Source organism: Helicoverpa zea, chromosome 1 (assembly GCF_022581195.2).
Source record: "Helicoverpa zea isolate HzStark_Cry1AcR chromosome 1, ilHelZeax1.1, whole genome shotgun sequence".
NCBI lineage: Eukaryota > Metazoa > Arthropoda > Insecta > Lepidoptera > Noctuidae > Helicoverpa > Helicoverpa zea.
This window is the reverse complement of record NC_061452.1, coordinates 1,281,990-1,301,572: the sequence shown is the minus strand read 5'-3', so window position 1 is coordinate 1,301,572 and position 19,583 is coordinate 1,281,990. Positions and strand designations below refer to the sequence as shown.

At 35.0% G+C, this 19,583-nt stretch overlaps 2 protein-coding genes across 4 annotated transcripts in view; one reads left to right on the top strand and one right to left on the bottom strand.

Moving 5' to 3' along the window:
• The window catches only part of LOC124641429, a 125,700-nt gene extending 106,365 nt beyond the window's left edge, over positions 1-19,335 (bottom strand). For 2 of the 3 annotated variants that reach the window (XR_006985689.1, XM_047179721.1), the window contains exon 1: positions 19,146-19,335. The gene's annotated coding sequence lies outside the window, so the exon portion shown is untranslated. The remainder of the gene's footprint in view (positions 1-19,145) is intronic. The other variant, XM_047179525.1, reaches the window with a different exon arrangement.
• Positions 715-5,890, top strand: LOC124641934 (proteasome subunit beta type-2-like). The gene is made up of 4 exons (XM_047180236.1): positions 715-829; positions 2,759-2,952; positions 4,642-4,804; positions 5,275-5,890. Exons 1-4 carry the CDS (start codon positions 715-717, stop codon positions 5,436-5,438), a joined length of 636 nt encoding a protein of 211 aa, XP_047036192.1. The 3' UTR covers positions 5,439-5,890.
• Positions 19,336-19,583: the final 248 nt, after the last annotated feature.

Genomic DNA, 19,583 nt, shown 5'->3' with positions numbered 1-19,583 from the left:
TGGCTATGTGATGCGGAGGGAATGAGTCATTTTGTGAGGAAGATTTTGGGCAGGAACTTGGGTTGATTTGCTCTTACCTCAATATAAACAAACAATCACAAGAACAATTGCTAGTTACTAGGTAAGAATGCAGTGCTAAGCAGGAAGTATAACACAGTAACATTTCTATCAAAGCCACAAGCTCATAACGGACATCCCGCTACGAGGCCCATAGATCAGATTGCTCGCAACAGTTATAATAACTATATTACTTACTTTATATTGATCGTTATCATAGAAGAAAATAACTTTAATTTATTTATTTTCCTTTGTATTCACTTAAGGAAAGTAGGTGCTCACTTTATGTCTACTTTGTATTGAAAAGACTTATCCTCATTATTTGCTGAGGCAATTTTCAGATGCATGCAGCTGAGCGTCAGTGTTCCACTAGGTGCGACTGCCTATCAGACCTCCTGAACTCAGTTAACTGGGCAACCTGATACCCCTAGCAGGGCCATTAAAATAAGTATCATTGGTATTGCGATTTTTGGCTTAGTATTTTTGCTATTAAGATAAACCAGAAACAAATGACCAACCTCTTTAGACAAAATCCCAAAGATAATGAAAATTATATACTTCATCAAATAAACGTCAATGTCGTAGACTTTTTGAATTACATATTTTTTTGTGAAGATGCAATTTTTTACTTGAATATTAAGTTGTTTGTGATAGACAATGATGCCTAATTCCAGTCTTTATTTCCAATGTCTGATGGGCATGCAATGTAAGGACTTTGCCATAATAGCCGCCGATCAGACGAACACACAGAGCATTATCGTCATGAAACATGGTACTGTGGCTTATTGCTTTACTATACTTGTTGATTTTATGGAATTGTATTAAGTTGTTTGGTGATAAAGGTTCTCTTTGTAAGAATGGAATCCTTACATCTATTCTACGAGGAAACATTTTTTGCTTGTTTGTACTCTTAAAGCTCCAAAAATACTGAATCGATTTGAAAAATTATTTCACTATATAATATAAAGCTACACTATTCCTGAGTATCATAGGTTATATTATATTTTATCCCGGTAAGGCAGAATTTGCGCGGGGAAACCGCGGGAAAACAGCTAGTATGTGAAAATGCGATACTCATGAGGCATGCTACAATGGCTGAATCAATTCAGGTGAAATTTGGCACAGGGATAGATGGTACCCTGAAAATGGGTATGGGGTATTTGTCACCTGGCTGATTTGAGTAGTTTTCCCGTTATGGTGGTAGTAGAAGGTAAGGAATGCTAGTGGAATGCTAAATCTATGAAATAGATAATTTCTTGATTCAGTATTACGCTGACTTAAATGACTATTTTCGCAATTGCAAGCATATTCATCATCATTTGCGCGTATTTTAATGTTGGGTAAAGTTCTCACACGATCAAGCATACAAATTTATGACTACATTTGCTCAAAGCGAATTGAAGGGGACCTAATTAGAATGACGTAATTTAACTTTAAACTACGACAATCTAGCCTTCCAATATTTTTTTACCTATCTTTTAATTTCTTTCAGGGGCTTTTATTCTGAGAATATGCCAGCCCTACACTATTGCCTAATTATTGTGGTCCTCCAATATAGAACTATATCATCACACATTGTCATAATAATCGGTAATGTTTCTATTGTTCAAAGGGTTTTGCGTCATGCTTTTCTAAAATATTATGAAAGAAAGTTAACACAATGTCTGTGGAATCTCCTGTTATTACGAATGTAGTCTACATTTTATAAACATCTAGTATTTTTAGCTAAATAATTGCCATTGTTTCTGTATGACGTTATGAAGAGAAACATTATTTCTTTTAGAACGAGGTCTAGCTTCCCATTGTTATCTATTGATGCTAATTGTTTTTCCTTCTGGTAACATTGAGATTGGTCGTTACAAACGAGTAGGTACTTTACTGTTCGTTTGGAAATGAATTTCCCTCTTATACTATAAATGCTTAGAATATTCTCCCCTGCTCATCAAAATGGACAAATCTCTTTGTTGCTATGTATCCTACATGGTGGTGGTAGCAGCTTTCCCGATAATTACTATCCACTTAGCTTAATCTTCAACGTTGCTCTCGGACACCACTCTCACTCGGGTTTCATCATTTGACACAAGTATTTTTGAAAACACATATAGCTTGATATCAAACAATAAGTAGTTCAAATGAGCATTACATAAGTCTAGTTCCTACGTTACCACGTTATTGCTTGCTTATCGCTCTAAATGAGGTGAAAACATATTTTCATGGTCGGCTATTTACAGCCTCCATTGATATGCCTTGATATAGAGAATGCCTTAATGCATTAAGTCCGCCAATGTACCTATTTTGTACATAAAGTATAAATAAATAAATAAATTTTATTACAAAATTACCTTGAATGTTATCCGTAGGTCTCTGTATCTATGTTTAGTTTTTTTTGCAGTTCTTAAAATCTTCATTGCCTGATCAGTTTTCTCGCATTGCCGTTTTACCCTCGGTGGATAGTCTATGTTCCTACGTCCTTCGACCGATTTTCATATAGACGTACGTAGCTTTGTATACCGACTGAATTTTACCTTAGCCAATTCTACTGGCTATCCGTAAACATATTAGATAAAAAAAATATTTTCAATGCTACCTTATCTAACAGTAAGGGGATTGAACGTATTCAAAGTGAGAAAGTCCATCGATATGCAGGTATCACATATGACTCATAGGTCAGGGAAGTTGTTAAAATACCATTCGTTTTCAGACGAGAACAAACTGTACCACATGTCGAATGACCTGGTGATGGGCGCCATCGGAGACCCTGGAGACAGGGTGCAGTTCGCCCAGTTCGTCGCCAAGAATGTGCAGCTGTATAAGATGAGGAATGGATACCAGTTGACTGCTGCAGCCGCCGTGCATTTTACTAGGAAGACGCTGATGGAAGCTTTGAAAGGAGGGGTGAGTAGACTCTGATTAGTATGAAGTAATCTGTGGTTATGGGGATCAACTGTCTTTTGTTTGTGACTTGATCTTTTTCTTGCTAGTTCAGGATAACATAAAGTAAACGATAAACGGTTGTATAATAATGTTGCCATTTGCTTATCAATGCTAAACTAAAGATGGGGTACAAATGCTGACAAATGATAGTATCAAACGCTTTTGGTTAGACTGTCGGTGATTCTAAGATATTTCTTATCTAAATTGAGAGATTTTAATTCACACCAATATGATCATAAACCTCTGCAATGATTCTGCAATCTTGAATAACGTATGTGGAAAGTCTAGTCTGAGTGATAATTATTTTATCACTTATATTTCCCAAATGATATGTGCTTTAATCTCATTCGGTTTATAATTATAGCTACTCGGGTTTTTCTAGTTTCTAGTATGTGTTACATGCGGTTACTTATATTCTTTGATGATGATGATGATGTTCTCCTAGCCGATTATCGGCTACGGCGGCTGTTCTCATGTAAGGAGATTAGCCAACTGCGCAGGACATATTATAGTGCACGAGCATTTGCGCAGACACAGGTGCACTCACTATTCCTTAACTCTCATAGCCCGATGGGACGGCAATCCGACACGACCGGAAAGAGATCAGGCGCAGGACCGACATTTACGTGCTCTCCGATGCACGGGTGTATCAATCACCACCTTCCAGGCTCCGGGCTGCTATGTGAAAGTCTTCTAAAACCCACAAAGCGATTTCGGCCCGACTCGGGAATCGAACCCGAGACCTCGTGCTCAGCAGCCGCACTTGCGACAGCTAGACCAACGAGGCAGTTATATTCTTTAATACCTAATTAAAATCACTACTGTCACCAGCGATTTCAATTAAATAAAAGAAGCCTTCTTCAATAAATTGGCGATCTAACACTGAATTTTCTAATCGGTCTCGATTAGCTCCTAAGATTAGCGCGTCCAAACAAACTAAATTTACAACATTATAAATATGAGGATTACGTTTGAGTACCTATTGTCATCATCAAGATAGTCTAAACAAAGAGTAGGTAGTACATATTTAGAAGAGAAAGTACTTGCATAAAATTAATATTCCATCATTTCTGTCTCGCGAAATGGAACCATGAGTTTATTCAACAATTTGGGTGCCATTTTGAAAAAAAAACACGTGACTATCGTTTACATAGTTTGTGTCTGTGTGTGTGTGTGTCATGAAGATGTACGTACAGATATATCAACACACATGAAGACGCAAAGCACTTTCGTCCGTACATAATAATTACGTTTTCTGTAACACTTTCGTATACGAATAGTAATGTGGGCGCTAATTATAGACACTAATTTAATTAACTTTTCAAGTATTAAGTGCTCTTGTATTTTAATGTTGTTAGTTTTTAACAATCTTCTCTGTGTTGTATGTTATTTTTGCAGGTTACTAACCGGTCTCCCTTTGTAGGAACGGAACACTGAGTTGATCCTAATCCTCAAATAGTCCGGAAAATATATTGTCTTAGTTCGTAAATTCTAAATGTTTGAATACCATTATTCCAACGAATCTAAAATTTGTCTAGTCTCTGTAAAATATTGCAAATAAATAGTTTATCAAAATAAACTAAATGCTTGGTCTTATAAACTCGTGCCTTATTTGCTATGCGCTAAAAACCTAACTTATTTTTTCATCAGAACCCATCGATGGTGAACCTGCTGTTAGCCGGTTATGACGAGATAGAAGGTGGACAGCTGTACTCGGTGGACTTCTTAGCGTCCAGTGTGAGGGTACCCTTCGGAGTCCACGGCTTCGGTGGTCTACTCAGCCTCGGTATAATAGACAGAAACCATAAGCCTGGTGAGTTTACCTACTTATGTACTAATACCATGAGACTGTACTCAAAATAAAAATCATTTGTTCAAACTTGGATCTAAAACAGCACTTTTTGAACTTCAAAATTAACAAAGACACTCTTCAACTTCCCATATATTTTTTTTGCTGGGAAGAAGTGGCGTAACAAATTCTCGAGCAATATGTATAGTCCAGAAAACGAATTACAACACCGACCTTACCGAAGTACCTTAGAAACAGGGCAGAAGACAGTACGGTAATGGTGGGCCCACATCCACACGATAGAAACTGAGTAAAAATAAAGTAAAGTCTGTGTAAAAATTTGAAGTTTGAGTGAAAATATGATGGCTTTTTTATGCACCGATTTGTTGCGCTATGAAAGTCTGTGTGAAGCTGCTATCGTGTGGACTCACTATGAGTGGCAACAAAACAGCACAAGCAAACAAATATAATTTCTTATTATCTCTCTCCCCCAGAGCTAAAAGAGTTCGAAGCCTACGAGATAATAAAGCAGTGCGTTCACGAGGTCCACACGAGACTGTTCGTGAGCCTGCCCAACTTCCTCGTGAAGGTGATCAACAAGGACGGCATCAAAGACATGCCCATCATCACTCCAGCCACCTACATACTGAAGCCTTAACTTTCTAGAACGTTCCTAGAATCCCAATGGAAGTTTTTAGAAATCTAGTAGAACTTTTTACTAAACTAATGATCAAGGGAGCAACGTCATGACGAGAGAATTGCAAAGATGTTGGTAGTTTTCGGTGCGATACAATGACGCAGTATTTTTTTTGGATTTGGTCTCTAAAGAGATTCTTAGGAAATAAGACTCCATGAGTAGGCAAATCACGACATTATGACGGCTACGAGGAAGAGCGTAGAGAGTATAGAAATACGATGTTCTTACTCTCTTGACCTAGATAATTCTATTACAGAAAAAGTATTGAAATCATGAAATGAAAGCTTCAATTCAATCGCTTGTGGAGATGGTCCCATACTACCACCATATAATAATCTAGTTTGGAAATAATTTGAAAGAACATAACATCACAGAGGCTCATCGCTTCCCGTACGCAAAGTTACGGGCATAGTCGTCGAGATAAGGGATGAAAACCTTACGTGAAAATTATTGATATACTTACCATAGCGATTATCCGACGAAAGTACGAGGGACTCGATGCGATTCTCTCGTTTGTGAAAATAACGCTTACTAACAAAGCAAACCTAGTAATTGTGAAAACTGTGCCTTATCACTTAAGATCTGTTTTGACGTCAGTTTATATTTGTTACGTAACGTTGTTTTATTTGTAGATGTGATATAAATGGATTTTACAATGCCTCGCGTCTTTATTTTTATATCTTTCTTTATTTGTTTTTTCGTCTCAAGTGTTTAACGCTGACGTTACGAATTAGACTGCAGTAACTGCTTTATTTTTTAATCAGCCTAGTAAAACATATCAAGATACTTATAGTAGGGGAGGCCTAGAAGGGATTTCGGGATTTACTCAAGCGCGGCAGATTAGTATATAGGGAGGTACCTATTACCCCATTTAACACCTCCACCAAATATAAGCCCTGTATATGCAGCCGCGCGTCTAGAATAAAGGATCAGATTAGTAAAAAAAAATTGACCATCAGAATTTCTCGAGCGCGTCAGATTAAGGTAGGGTGAGTTAATTACATCCTAAAAAGTGTATATTCCACTAATCTGACAATTTGAGGGTGACGTAAAAAAAGGGGAGGGCAACAAGGTTGTAAAAAAAAACGTCATCTCGACATTCTCGAGCGTAGCTAATTTTTTTTTTATTTTGAAGGAAATAATTCAAGAATAATGAAAAATATATAATCTGACGATTTCCGCAAGCCGAAATAACAAAAATTCGTCCATAAAGTTAAGAGCGTGTACGTCAACCGCGCGCCATTTGGCCTAAAAAGGTACTTTTCAAACCACTGTTTCTCATTAACTACTTATCCTATAACTATGTTAATTTATAATAACGCAAGTTAATTTCACTGTCTATATAGTTAATTGAACATAAATTTCAATTTCTGTAGTTTAAATACTTAAAACCCCTATAACGTAACAGATGATTTATAAAATTCCCGTTCAGCGTCTATTTCGAAGCTTAAATTTATGTGAAAATAGTGGCAAATCTAATCATATTTATTTTTTTACTCATAGATGAAATCCCCAAGCCTATAGTTAGTTGGAAACCTTTTTTGATTTAGGTCTCTATCTTTCAGAAAAAAATATTTTAACAATGTGAAAAATTGTGAATTTCAAATGCTTTTTTTACCTACCTATCTTACTTAAATTATTATAACAATTATTTACTATAGTAATGTAACTCTTTTTTTTAAACATAAACTTTACATTATAATTTAATCTCTCGTTTTTATTATTTTATAAATTATTTAAAAACTACTATAAAACGCTGCACGCGAGTCAATTCAAACCAGACCGCCGCAAGGCTTCACAGAGAGAGGACGTGTCGCTCCGTCACATCGCGTAGGGTGAATAACCTCTACCGTGGATATCGAGAATAGAGTACATTTCAAGCGCGACCAACAAATCTTGATACATTACTATTTTATTTAAAGCTCAATTTTGAAGCATATTTTTTTTATCGATTGAGTTGAAATTTTGTTTGAAAGTTCAGTTTTAATGACAATGTATGATTGTATATCCAATATGGGGGTATACCCAAGATGGAGACAAAAATGTTTTTAATGCATTCCTACGATATGGGTATCAAATGAAAGGGCTTGATATGAATAACTCAACAAAAAAATGTGTCGCGAGTCTTAATCCAATATGGCGGACGCCTTAGGCTAGATAGGAGCAGAGCTATTTATATGTTCATTTTGGATGTACCCTTGACTTTTGATCCCGAATAACTTTTGAAGCATATAGGATAGATAACTTAAAACTTTAATTTTATTTATTTGGTAAACCCAAGCTCTTCACCAATATTTGGCTTTCCGGCAAATGTTGTTATTTGACCACAATTTTTCGGTCTGGATGGACTGGACCATTCATATAAACAATCAATTTTTCAAATCGGTCCAGGCGTCTTTGAGAAATCGAGAACAATCACAAAACTATCTAATTGAAACCTCCTCCTTTTTTTGAAATCGGTTAAAATACAGAAACTCTTACATTGCCATTAATCATCAGTCGACTATTTCGTACTGTTGAAAATTGTATGTAATATACAGAAAGTCCTCAAAACCAAGATTTTCATAGGTGTCCGATTTTTTTGCAAAAGAGTGTAAGTATTAACGACTTATTTTCATGCCTTTATATTTTAGTCATCCATAGATTTACACTATTTTCTCGCTATTAACTATTTACTAAGTAATATATTTTTTGTTCTACTAATTTCACACGAAAGGATCAAAATGGTTTGTGTGACTATACGTGAAGTATGATAGGCACGCACACAGCCGCGACGCTAGTCTGCGCGATTTTTTGCGTTGAATTACCTAAAGTTGATCTCGCGCGGCGAGCGTACACGCTCTTAAATGCGTGCAGCTGCGTGATGCCTACATTTCCTTGTCCGCGTTTCTATTCCTCTCTCACTCTTTCTCTATCTATTACTCTCTTTCTGTTTCTGTTGCCATGACGCCATCACACGTGGCATACTGTTTACAACGTGTTTCCAACGATCCAAGGAAGATGATTCTTCAGATGAAGATGATGATTAATTAAGGGAAATAATAAGTGTAGCCACAAAATTATTTATTGGACACATCATTAAACTTAGTTGTATTTAGAGTGGAAGACAACTCGTGGCTAAGATAGTATTATTTAGATGCTCGACGCTTTGTTAATTGTGGCTGACTTAGTAATTTAGAAGGCAACATACATTTTTGGGGGCGAATAATGATATTAAAAAGAAGCCTGTTTAATTAGCACCCATTAATTAATCTATTAATTATAAAACATTCAATTGTTTTCAGCTTTTTTAAAAGTAATTTTGTTATAAATACATGTAATTTACTAAAAAAGCATACACTTATTTATTTGCATGCTATTTCCTGAGCTTTTTAATTAATTAAGTTCAATGATTTTAAAAAATAAGATTTTTTTTTAATGTGTTTTTTTTGGAATAACTTTTAACCGGCTTTATCGATTAACTTCAAAAACTAATCCGCCTTTGAGCTTGAAAAACCACGTCAATCGCCACCAAGCTGGTCAGAATCGGTTGATTCGTTCGAGAGATATCGTGAACCCGAAAAAGTGAAAGAAACCCGAAAAAGTGTTTTTTCGGGATTACTCCGAAATTTGTGGTTCGAACAATTAAAATTGCAAAATTACTTACGAGGATGATAAAGTGCGTCGAATGGTGCCAACCGCGTGAAAATTGGTTGATCCATTCAAAAGTTATTGCGGTTTGAAAATTCCAAAAATAGTGTTCTATGAAACTTTTATCAGACTTTCGAGCTGAGAGAGCTCAAATGCATAGAAATATTATTTCTTTAAAATATAACATAAATTATATTTTGAGCTCAAAAATGTCATAAGTACAATTTCAAGCGCCCAGGAATGGAATTAGCGGGAAGTTGCAGGGGTGGCCTTTAAAGTGAACCGTTTTTCTAATTTTTTTTTGTCAGATCAGGCGAATCCCTCTAGATAATCGTCAGATTATGAGACAGTACGTTTAGAACATAAAGATGAACCATATATATCTTAATCTGACGCGCTTGAGTATTTCAAAATGGCGATTTTTTTTTGCACATTATGAAAATGGCCGCGAGTTTGCGTCCCATTGAAATCGTCAGATTAGTGAATGAGAGCTTTTTTTGGGTGTACTTAACACTCCCTTAGAAAATCTGACGCGCTCGATTATTATTTTTTTTTTTCATTTTCAACCCTTAAATACAACCACCCGCATCATGCAAACGATCAGATTAACACATGTACATTATTAAAAATACGTAGGGCATTGATGCTATCAATATCTGATGCGCTCGAGGATGTCTATGCAACAGTTTTTTTTTACATATTTAAAAATCTATAGCCGCTTCCCCCACCGATGTAGAGGTATATATCGTATAACATTTTTTTCTTCTTATCATCTAAGCTTTGCATCCCAATAGGTCTCTACGACGCTCGAGTAAATCCCCATTTAGCATCGTGGGCTCCCCTACCATTATAACCATCATCATATCCCCCAAAAAACGCCAACCATCTCGGATACGCCACCTTCTTCAAATCTTTTATCCATAATATTTGCTAAACCTAAAGATAGCCTAAATATTAGAAATACTAAGAACATGAAACCTAAGACAATACGGAGTCACTGAATTACAGGTTGCTAAACATAAGATAATTCTGGACAATTGGACCGGATCGTTACAAAAACGAATCGAATTGTAACACCTGTAATGTACCGCACAGTTTAGACGCGTGTTTCAAATAATTGCTTCATTTGTAGCATTTATCTATCCACAAGACGAACCAGCTCAAATTGGTTAGCTTACAATGATCCTATAGGATTGTGAGATAGGATGTATTTGAATTGAATTGTCGCGCTATCACGGATTAAACATCAGAGTAGCATCGACATAAGTATAGCCCAAGATAATCAGTTTGTTGAAACTTAGCAAGTTATGTTTTTAAAATCGATTTGTGCATATAAACAATCGCGATTTAAATGAAACAAAGGAAAAAAGGGTATCGCACTTTTAATTGTAGTATATCACATTAAGTCCCGATGGTTTCTAAATATCATCAAGCAGTGATAAAGAATTTGTGTCATAGGTACTGACTTAGACATTTTTAAAATAAAATGTCTTATTCATATAAAGAAAATTGAACGAAATTAGTTGTCTCGAGTCCTCTTAGTACAGAATCAGGTCACGTAATATGAAAGATAATACTCCTCGTCCTGGCACTACACTTTAAGAACTGACTAATATAATTTGTAGAAGAAAATTTATTTTAATTCTTCAGATTTTTTAGATTTGTTAATGGATTCTTTAGTAATAAAATAATAATAAATCAACCGAGCCGTAAGTAGGTACAAATAGTGGTTAATAATAATTATCAAAAGGGTCAATGTCGTGTCAGTCTTATTTGTTGTCATATACATGTTTTAGCTTTGCGAGTTTTTTTTGCCCTATGAAGTGTAAGAGTAACATAGAACCTCAACACGCCGCTATTTCTACTTGCTCCGCTGAAAGTTCTAGTAAAAATCTCCTCAAAAGAAATAAGGATTACATGAAAATTAGGTTCCTACTTAAAGCCTTTTGTTAAGCAACCTCGGTTAAGTAACCTGAAAACTTAACAAGATAACTATGACGATAATTACAAGCCATCATTTACGCTGAAACACCGTCATTAGGTGTCGCGGCCCCACAATCTTGGGACAGTGTGTACACTACTGATAGGTATGGGCTAGGGTTGCCATTTGTGATTCTTAAGGAATTTCCCGGAACTTTCTCAGTGTAAGAGCCTTTAGATGGTCTGGCAAACTTCTTAAAAATTTAGGTACTTTGTCAGTATTTTGCTGATTTAATTCTGACTGAATGAAAAATAGGTATATGAAATAAAACAGTTTCGTTTCCGGAAAATCGCATGAAGTTAATTTCGTAACACGCAACTCACTAAATAATTTGATATGTTTTCAAACGTGAGTGCAGGTAACGGAAAGCATGAAAACCATCAAAATAAGTTTGCTTCTAATCTTCTCCTAAAAAAGGTTGCTTACTAACTTTACGAGACCTAGTGTTAGGATTTCCCCAAATCCTGGCAACCTCTTACATAGATAAAGTACATAATACGGTTATTAGGTAATGGCAGCCCTAAACGACCCATGTAAACATGTCACGCCAATGTGTGGAGTGTAGATAATACTGTACTCACGCGCAGCTCATTATCACCTGCCGTATCTATAGCAGAATGCAGATGCTCTATGTGTGATGAATAGCGTAGTGCTGATAGCGTGAAGGTTGGGGAACAAGGTGATGAGGTGGCTAAGAATTTGTGGAGAATGCAAATATTTCCACTGAAACTTCATGGTCATGTCAAAAAGGGTAAAAATATGGGACTAAAATAGGACTGTATTTATGCGAATCTATTTAAAGTACCTAGTTAATCTAGCTAAAGATTTCCATGGGGAGTCTGGGCAGATGTCCGAAACCCGGATTGTATGCCCGCGGGAAATAGGATCGGTATTGCTTAACCGGATGATATTTTGGTGCGTCTTCGCAGATTCATACGCACCTATTATTAACAAAAACATTTTGTAACAATATAACTAAAGTTTAGACATTTTTTTTCGATACTCATACATAATGTTCAGGTATATATACTCATACAGGTATCTGTGGAGATCAAAGGGGGAGGCCTATGTTCAGCAGTGGTCGTCCTATGGCTGAGATGATGATGATGATGATGATATATGTTCAACGAATCTTAACCACAGGCTTTAAGTTCTAACCCTAAAACCGCTCGGTCAACCGCTACACAACCCATCATACTTAATCCTAATTTGGTGAGAACCAACCGCGCTCAGGACAATGTTGGACAAAACTTAATATTCTCATACTTTACGCAAAGGTGGTTTACCTGCAAAGTATTTACGTATGTTCATATGTATGTATGTAAGTAAGGGTGCATCTACACGGTGCAAGTAGCTTGCACATGTTAAGGTCCATGCGAAGGTTACAAGCATTGTAAAACCGTGTGGGTCCAGCGACTCGTGCATGTACGAAACCAAGCTACCCACCCGCGTGTTCTTGTCATTTGTCACTTGCGCATGTTAACTTGCTCCAGCTGCATGCACCGTGTAGACGCACCCTTAGTATGTGTGTATGTTTGTAAGTATTATAATTTGCGTCGCGTTGCGTGTCCCCTTGACACAAAAAGCGAAATGCATACATTTTGCAGCAGCTAAGTTATTGCTTCGCGGTTTGCGGTGTGCGGTGTGGGATGTTTTAATCAAGCTTTCAGTTTAATGTATTTGTGCAGGTTGAAATTCAGTATTTGGACGAAAAAGTATTTCTAAAGTTGTAGAGACTAGAGAAAAAAATTGTAAACAGGAGAGCGGAACGTCATCCCGCAAATCTAAAGTCATCTCTCAGTCGCCATTTTCATCAAGTAACATCATACTAATGAATGTATGATCAAATTCTGCTTCATATCATCAATGTGTAGGTAAGCAAATTATATTTTCATAAATGTACTTAATGATTCAAAGATGTCTCCTAAACAGGGTCAAAAGACAAATCCTCAAATTACACAAAGAAAAAAGATTATTTGGCAGCTTTTTTAAGTCCCGAAAATCTCTTATACGGAAAACCTTTTGCAGCAAAAGAGTAATCACTGCCAATGAAATATGAATATTATACACATTGACATAGAGTTGAAATTGCAGAAGCAAGTTGTCAGAACATGAAAGCCCGCAGATGTCCTCAGGCTATGGGAACCTTCAGTAATTGGGTTTTAGATATCAAATGTAAGGAATTGAGATTGAATTGGACATTAAAACTTTGAGAAAGAAAAGCTGGAGAAATGATTTGCTTGTTTTTTTATTTTTTATTAATTTATTATCTTCTATTATGGAGACAAAGTCGTTGTAGTTACACCATTTATAACTTAAGAACGGCTGAAACAATGTGGCTGAAAATTGGTGGAAGTATATTTTTCATCCGGGGCTACGGGGTGTAGTTTCCTCATAACGCGGATGAAACTGCGGGTGAAAGCTAGTTTTAAATAAGTATAAATAAACTTTTAGTCTATTTCTGTCAGCCAACATTAAACCTTAAATAATTAATGAAAAATTTATGAAATCACTAATCTTACCAGATTAAGCCGGTCAGAAAGTAGGTAGTATAGTGGAAATCTTTCTTTACCTTATAAAGTCATCTCTGATCTTCGATGCTGGATAACTAGTGTGTAAGATTGCTAACTCATTATTGTATGTGATTGCTGATTATAAATAATTTGCCATTTCCGTCCACAATATACCAACCATATACTGAATATTAACTCATAACTTGGGTGAAATCGCATATTTACGGATATCTATAAAATTGTAAATTACCTATACGGAGCTGATGTATTGACTTGATGACATAACTTTAAGTAAAATAACTTTCTTTATTTGTGACATAATATTATATTTTAACTGCACATTAATCAACGTTATCATGAATTATTAAGATATGTAAGAACGCCCATCGTATAGTATCAATTCATTTAAATAAATTAGGTTTTTATTTACATAATTTCCCAAATTACAGATACAGATTATATTATTGGCATTAATCATTGGAAGCCACTACATAATGTAACGTGCCCTTTTATCGACTTTACTTAACCAACTTCTCAAAAAGGAGGAGGTTCTTAATTCGGATGTTTGTATTTTTTATCTGGGTGCACGTAGTAGCTACCACGGGACGCGGGTGAAACTGCTGGAGGAAGCTAGTTCTTTTTACAAAAACAAGTTAAAAAAGGCAGTCACTCTTACACGAAAGCATGTCTATGTATTACATTATATATTCATTAACCGTGACTTGAAATAAACTTATGTCTAAACTTGGCAATGAACATCATTGTATTACATTATTTAGAAATCATTGTTGATTTCAAACTTTCTACGTAACCAAAATATTTCAAGTACCGAAAATGCAATGTCACACTCTTTTTAAAAAGAAACTAGCAAGACCACACGATCGGTTTAGCTCATCACTTAGAAAGAAAATGTGAATAAAATAATAATTATAGCATACTGATGAGGAAAGCACTTTTACAAGTTTTTGTTACATACAAAAAAAACATGACTTTTCTTTTTAACTTAAGTTTCATGGGAAAGCTCGCTAATTACCACACTGACAAATAATGAAGACTTGGCTGTTTTGAGTACAGAATGAACTCTAGAAACCCGTCTAGATTCTAATTTAGTAACGGAAACATTTTGTTTGTTTGTATCCTAAATACTCCGAAATAACTGGACCGATTTAAAAAAATTTTTTTCTTTCACTGTTGGAAAGCTAGGCTATCCCCAAGTACATGAGCTATATTTTAACCCGGTACGGGCCTTAGTTCCCACGGGACACGTGTGAAACCGCGGGAAAACAGATAGTGTAAGACAAATTAATAAATAACGGTGAAATAGTGAGTCAGCACTATCTTGAATCTTTTGGCTTTGAATAAATAAAATTACAAAATAATTACACAGCGAATTGCGTCAACTGAAACAATGGGCTGAAGAATATCACTGCCTTTAATTATAACCATCAATGACAACATTGAAAATATTCATATTTAAAGCAATTGTTAAGAAACTTTACTTTTATAAAAATCTTCACAGCTTCATAGCAGATTATGGTTTAGAGAAATTAACTTAAAAATAAAACATCTTATTCCTAAGTTTGTCCGTGGTTCTATACCTACCTATGTAAAATTGTATTCATAGACTTAATTTTCTGGCTAAAACGTTGTTAATGAAATAATCTTAATACATTGAACATCTGTCTTTTGTTATATAATATTTTTTTTTTAAATTAACTTTATATTAAATGCGTCTTCACGTTACATCTTAATTAATTTTTTTTCAGTGAATTTTTACAATTATGAAAATCATGTTCGTATTCTGATACAAACTTAACTAATAGTAATCCTTATGTCATATTTATTTGCAGAATACCTATTGAAGGAACATTGCTAAATTAAATAAGTAAGTAGGTGCAGTAAACACGAAATGTCACAATATATTTTATTAGGTACAATAGAATACAATACATTCAACACAAAAACATAATACTAAACTTGCGGTTTGCAAGTTGCGTTTAATGCAAATTCAATAGTATTGCATTGGTATTGTATTAGTATGGTAGTCACAAGAATCACTGTTATGACATAGAAATAAAACTTCTAACTGAATTGGCTAAGGATTGCTATGAAAAAAAAGCAATTTCCGGTTAATTTGTATGAAAAACTAAGTTTGTTTTGAGAACGAACTGGATCGATGTCGCATAAGTTATTATTATTAGCGTAGGTACATTTTTGATTAATCATCTCAGAATAATAATTGGGTCTTTGTAAACGAGTTACCGAGCTCTATATTTTTACAATTCGACATTTAGCGCAATTCAAGATTTTTCAGTCTATTACATTTCAAGCGAGACGGAACGCCTAGGAAGGAAATCTTCTCGCGTTAATTTTACAGTTCAATGCATTTGATATGGTTAACGAAACCACGTGCTTTGCTAGTTCTTTTAAACGAAGATTCGATACGTAGGTAGTAATATTTACAATTTCAAGATAAATTGATTTTTTTCCAAATGTAAAAAGAATTTCGGAGCTTATTGATTATTTGTTACTAATGATTTAAATGCAAAATCTGTCTGGTGGTTGCGCATTCTCGCTAAAATTAGTGAACCGATTTAAATTAGACTTGCTATTTGAGTAGATCGCAATCTTACATACTATGACAAACATTATAATAAGAGTACACGCGTACTTGCAGATTCGTCGGATCTGCCTGAAACGCAAATTAACTGGTACCTACGTTTTTCAAGCAGTTTTGGCGGGCAGTTCATATAAGAAGAAACTATGGGCAGTTTCACTTACAAAAGAAACAAAGAAATTATCTCTAAAATAACGTTTCCCTCCTAACACACATTTGTGATAAGAAAACGGTTTCAGTAGTGCTTCAAATGCTCTATAGAACGTATTTCGTAAGTGCTGATAAAACAACAATAGAACGCCACTCGAGACGATAGCTCTCGATTGAGTCTAATTTCCTTCGATGATGATTAAATTGTATATAGAAAGGTACAGTCTCTATTTACTAAACTAACATAGTCATAATAATAGTTCTGACGTACTATGAGGTAATCTTTATTTTGAAGAATAGGTAAGTATTATTAAAACATCACGACTCAGTGAAAACATTTTGAGAAAACAATCACTATGTATTCTATATTCCTTCTATCTAAGAATATGTCTTACAGACAGAGATCTAGACATAGTTAATACTTTCGCATTTTTTATATATTTTCCATGGCAGTAACTTAACACTAACATTCCTATATTAGCATAGTTATACGAGTGTTACCTAACATTTAATCGATTGTTTTATAATATCGATTGATTGGCAAATAAAATAGAATCGGAATTCCTGATTACATGATGTCTGACACTCTTCACCAATACTTTTGTCATTGGTCTAAAGTCACTTTGATCATCGTGTTTGACCAAGGCGGATAACTGATTACAGATTTTTTCCTCAAGGTATTTTCCTCCAGCATTAATCAGTACTGTTCAAGCAAGATACACTTGCTAAGGAAATTTCTAAGTGCCTCGTTGACACTTCTCGTGACCCAAGGGCTGGCTTTTATTTCGCCCAACGTTTAAGCATTGCCATTCAACGTGGCAATGCAGCCAGCCTTTTGGGTACACTGCCGGGTGACAGCGATGAGGATCAATTTTACGACGACCTTTATTAGTTTTAAGTTTTCTTCTTTTATTTAAATATAGATTTAGTTTATTTTAAAATATAATGTACAGATTTTGAAGTAAATAAAAACTTGGCAAATAACAACACGTGCTTGAAAAGGTCACATTAAGGAACTCGAGGTATATAATACAGCAATAAATATTTTACAAAGAAACTGGTCGTAGTGCAAGCTTAATGTTTATCGCTTCCAGTAAACTGCACTGCAAAACTTTTGACTTCCACTTCCGAACATAGTTTACACTTTTCAGTAAGGATGACCAATATATTGTTTTGGAAATATAGTTTTCTTTGATTTTAGAAAACTATACTCCGGTACATAAAATAAGGAAGGAGTGCTTATAGCTATTTGAGAGGAAGTAATTATGATGATAGTTCTCGGATAATTTCATTACAAGAACGAAACAATATGATTTACTGGTTTCTGCCAGCGGGTTCTCCCGCATACCGCGGGAATTGCTCCACGAACCCAGATAAAAAATAGTCTTTTTCCATTCTTGATAAATGGGCTATCTGACACTGAAATTGATTTTTTCAAATCTGACTCGTAGTTTCTGAGATTAATACTTTCAAGCAAACAAACTGTTCAGCTTTATAATATTATATTAGTACCTATAGATTAACGACAATATCCAAATAAGAAACAGCTGTGTGATTGATTAGAGACATTTTCACTACATAAATAGAGTATTTACTTTTATGTCATTACCCAGTTTATCTTCATCAAAGTGAACTTTCTACACTTAGTAGAGGATAAGAAATATTTTTTTTACTGAATGTCGAATGTCATGACATCCCTAGCTCAAATGGTGTACACTCGAACAATAAGTCAGTTAAGCAAAGCAAGTGTACTTTAAAACTAACTTTACTACTCTCTGAGCAAACTTGTTCAAGTTCAAAACTGTACAAATCCTCTTCCTCTTTTTATGTTTACTGAAGATCTGTAACGATTTAAAAGAAAAGTGTTTTATCAACAAATGATTATTTATTTTTTATCTACCTATCTACACGAATATTTTTTTTTTTGGCTTGCACCCTAAAAACACCACCGATTTGAAAAATTCGTTCACTGTTGGAAAGCCACTCTTCTCGAGTAACATAGGCTATATTTTATCCCGGTACGGGCAGTAGTTCCCATGGGACGAGGGTGAAACCGCGGGAAAACAGCTTGTCTACATATCAATGAAAATGCGGTGTATGGCGGATGCAGAAGATTGATAAGAATAGCGTCAAGATAAAACGATATTTTGTGTTTACTTTCGGTAAACAATGCATTGCTGGTGAATTATGTTAGTAGGTATTAATGCGGGAAAATGTCACCAAGGTCTTACAATAATAGTAATTCCCCGGAAATTAAGATTTAACAGATAGGTACGTGTTGCCTGTACACATCTAATATTTTACCATTTTTTACTGGGATAGAGAATTGATAAACAGTGTAAGCTACATATTAATATTTTTCCATACTTAAAGTATTTTAATAGTTCGCAGGTTTTTAAGATGACATGCGGTAGGTATTTACTTTCAGAAAGAAAATTGATTTGTCGCTTATTTTTGAGAGAATGTTTTGAATATTTCAGAACTAACTTATGTAAAATCTAAAAGAAATCGCAATAAAGAACTTTAAACATTTTAATTAGGTGCTTTATGGTAATTTAATTGTGTAGCATTTAATTGTAAATTGTAGACTTACTATTTCAGAAAGATTAACCGATTGTCGAAAGTCTGTGTTTTTATGCATTCTATAAACTTATTTAATTTAAGTTACTAAATATTGAATAATTTACGATTCAGAAGACTTATGTAACAAGACAAACAAACGACAACACAATTTTGTCAAACACTTACTAATTACCTAATAATTAAAGAAAGCTTACCACATGCAATTTAGAAAAAAAAAATGCGACCTCACGGCACAAATTTCACAAAATCCAAAATTATTCACTCACAGGCACAGTTTTTCCTTATCACTTGTTATTCTAATTTCACCTTTATCACGGGGTACTAAAGTTCAGTTTTACGTACGGGAGCGAGTCGTCTTAAGACGCGAGTGCGCAAGGCCGGTGCGCTCGCGCAGATGACTCGCTTCTTATCACGAGGCTCCGAGCCTAGTGTGTAGGGTGACCAAGGTAATGGGAAATTACTTTTTATTTAAGTAATGACGTAAGTAGGTTTTGTTATGATAATTTTTAGTCTATGGTAATGCAGTGATTTAGTTTTCTTCTGTCGGGTGAGTAGTAATTAACGTTGTTTGTTTTTCACGTGGTTTTGATTGCTGGTCATCTCTGTAGAACAATGTGTGTTTAATTTACATA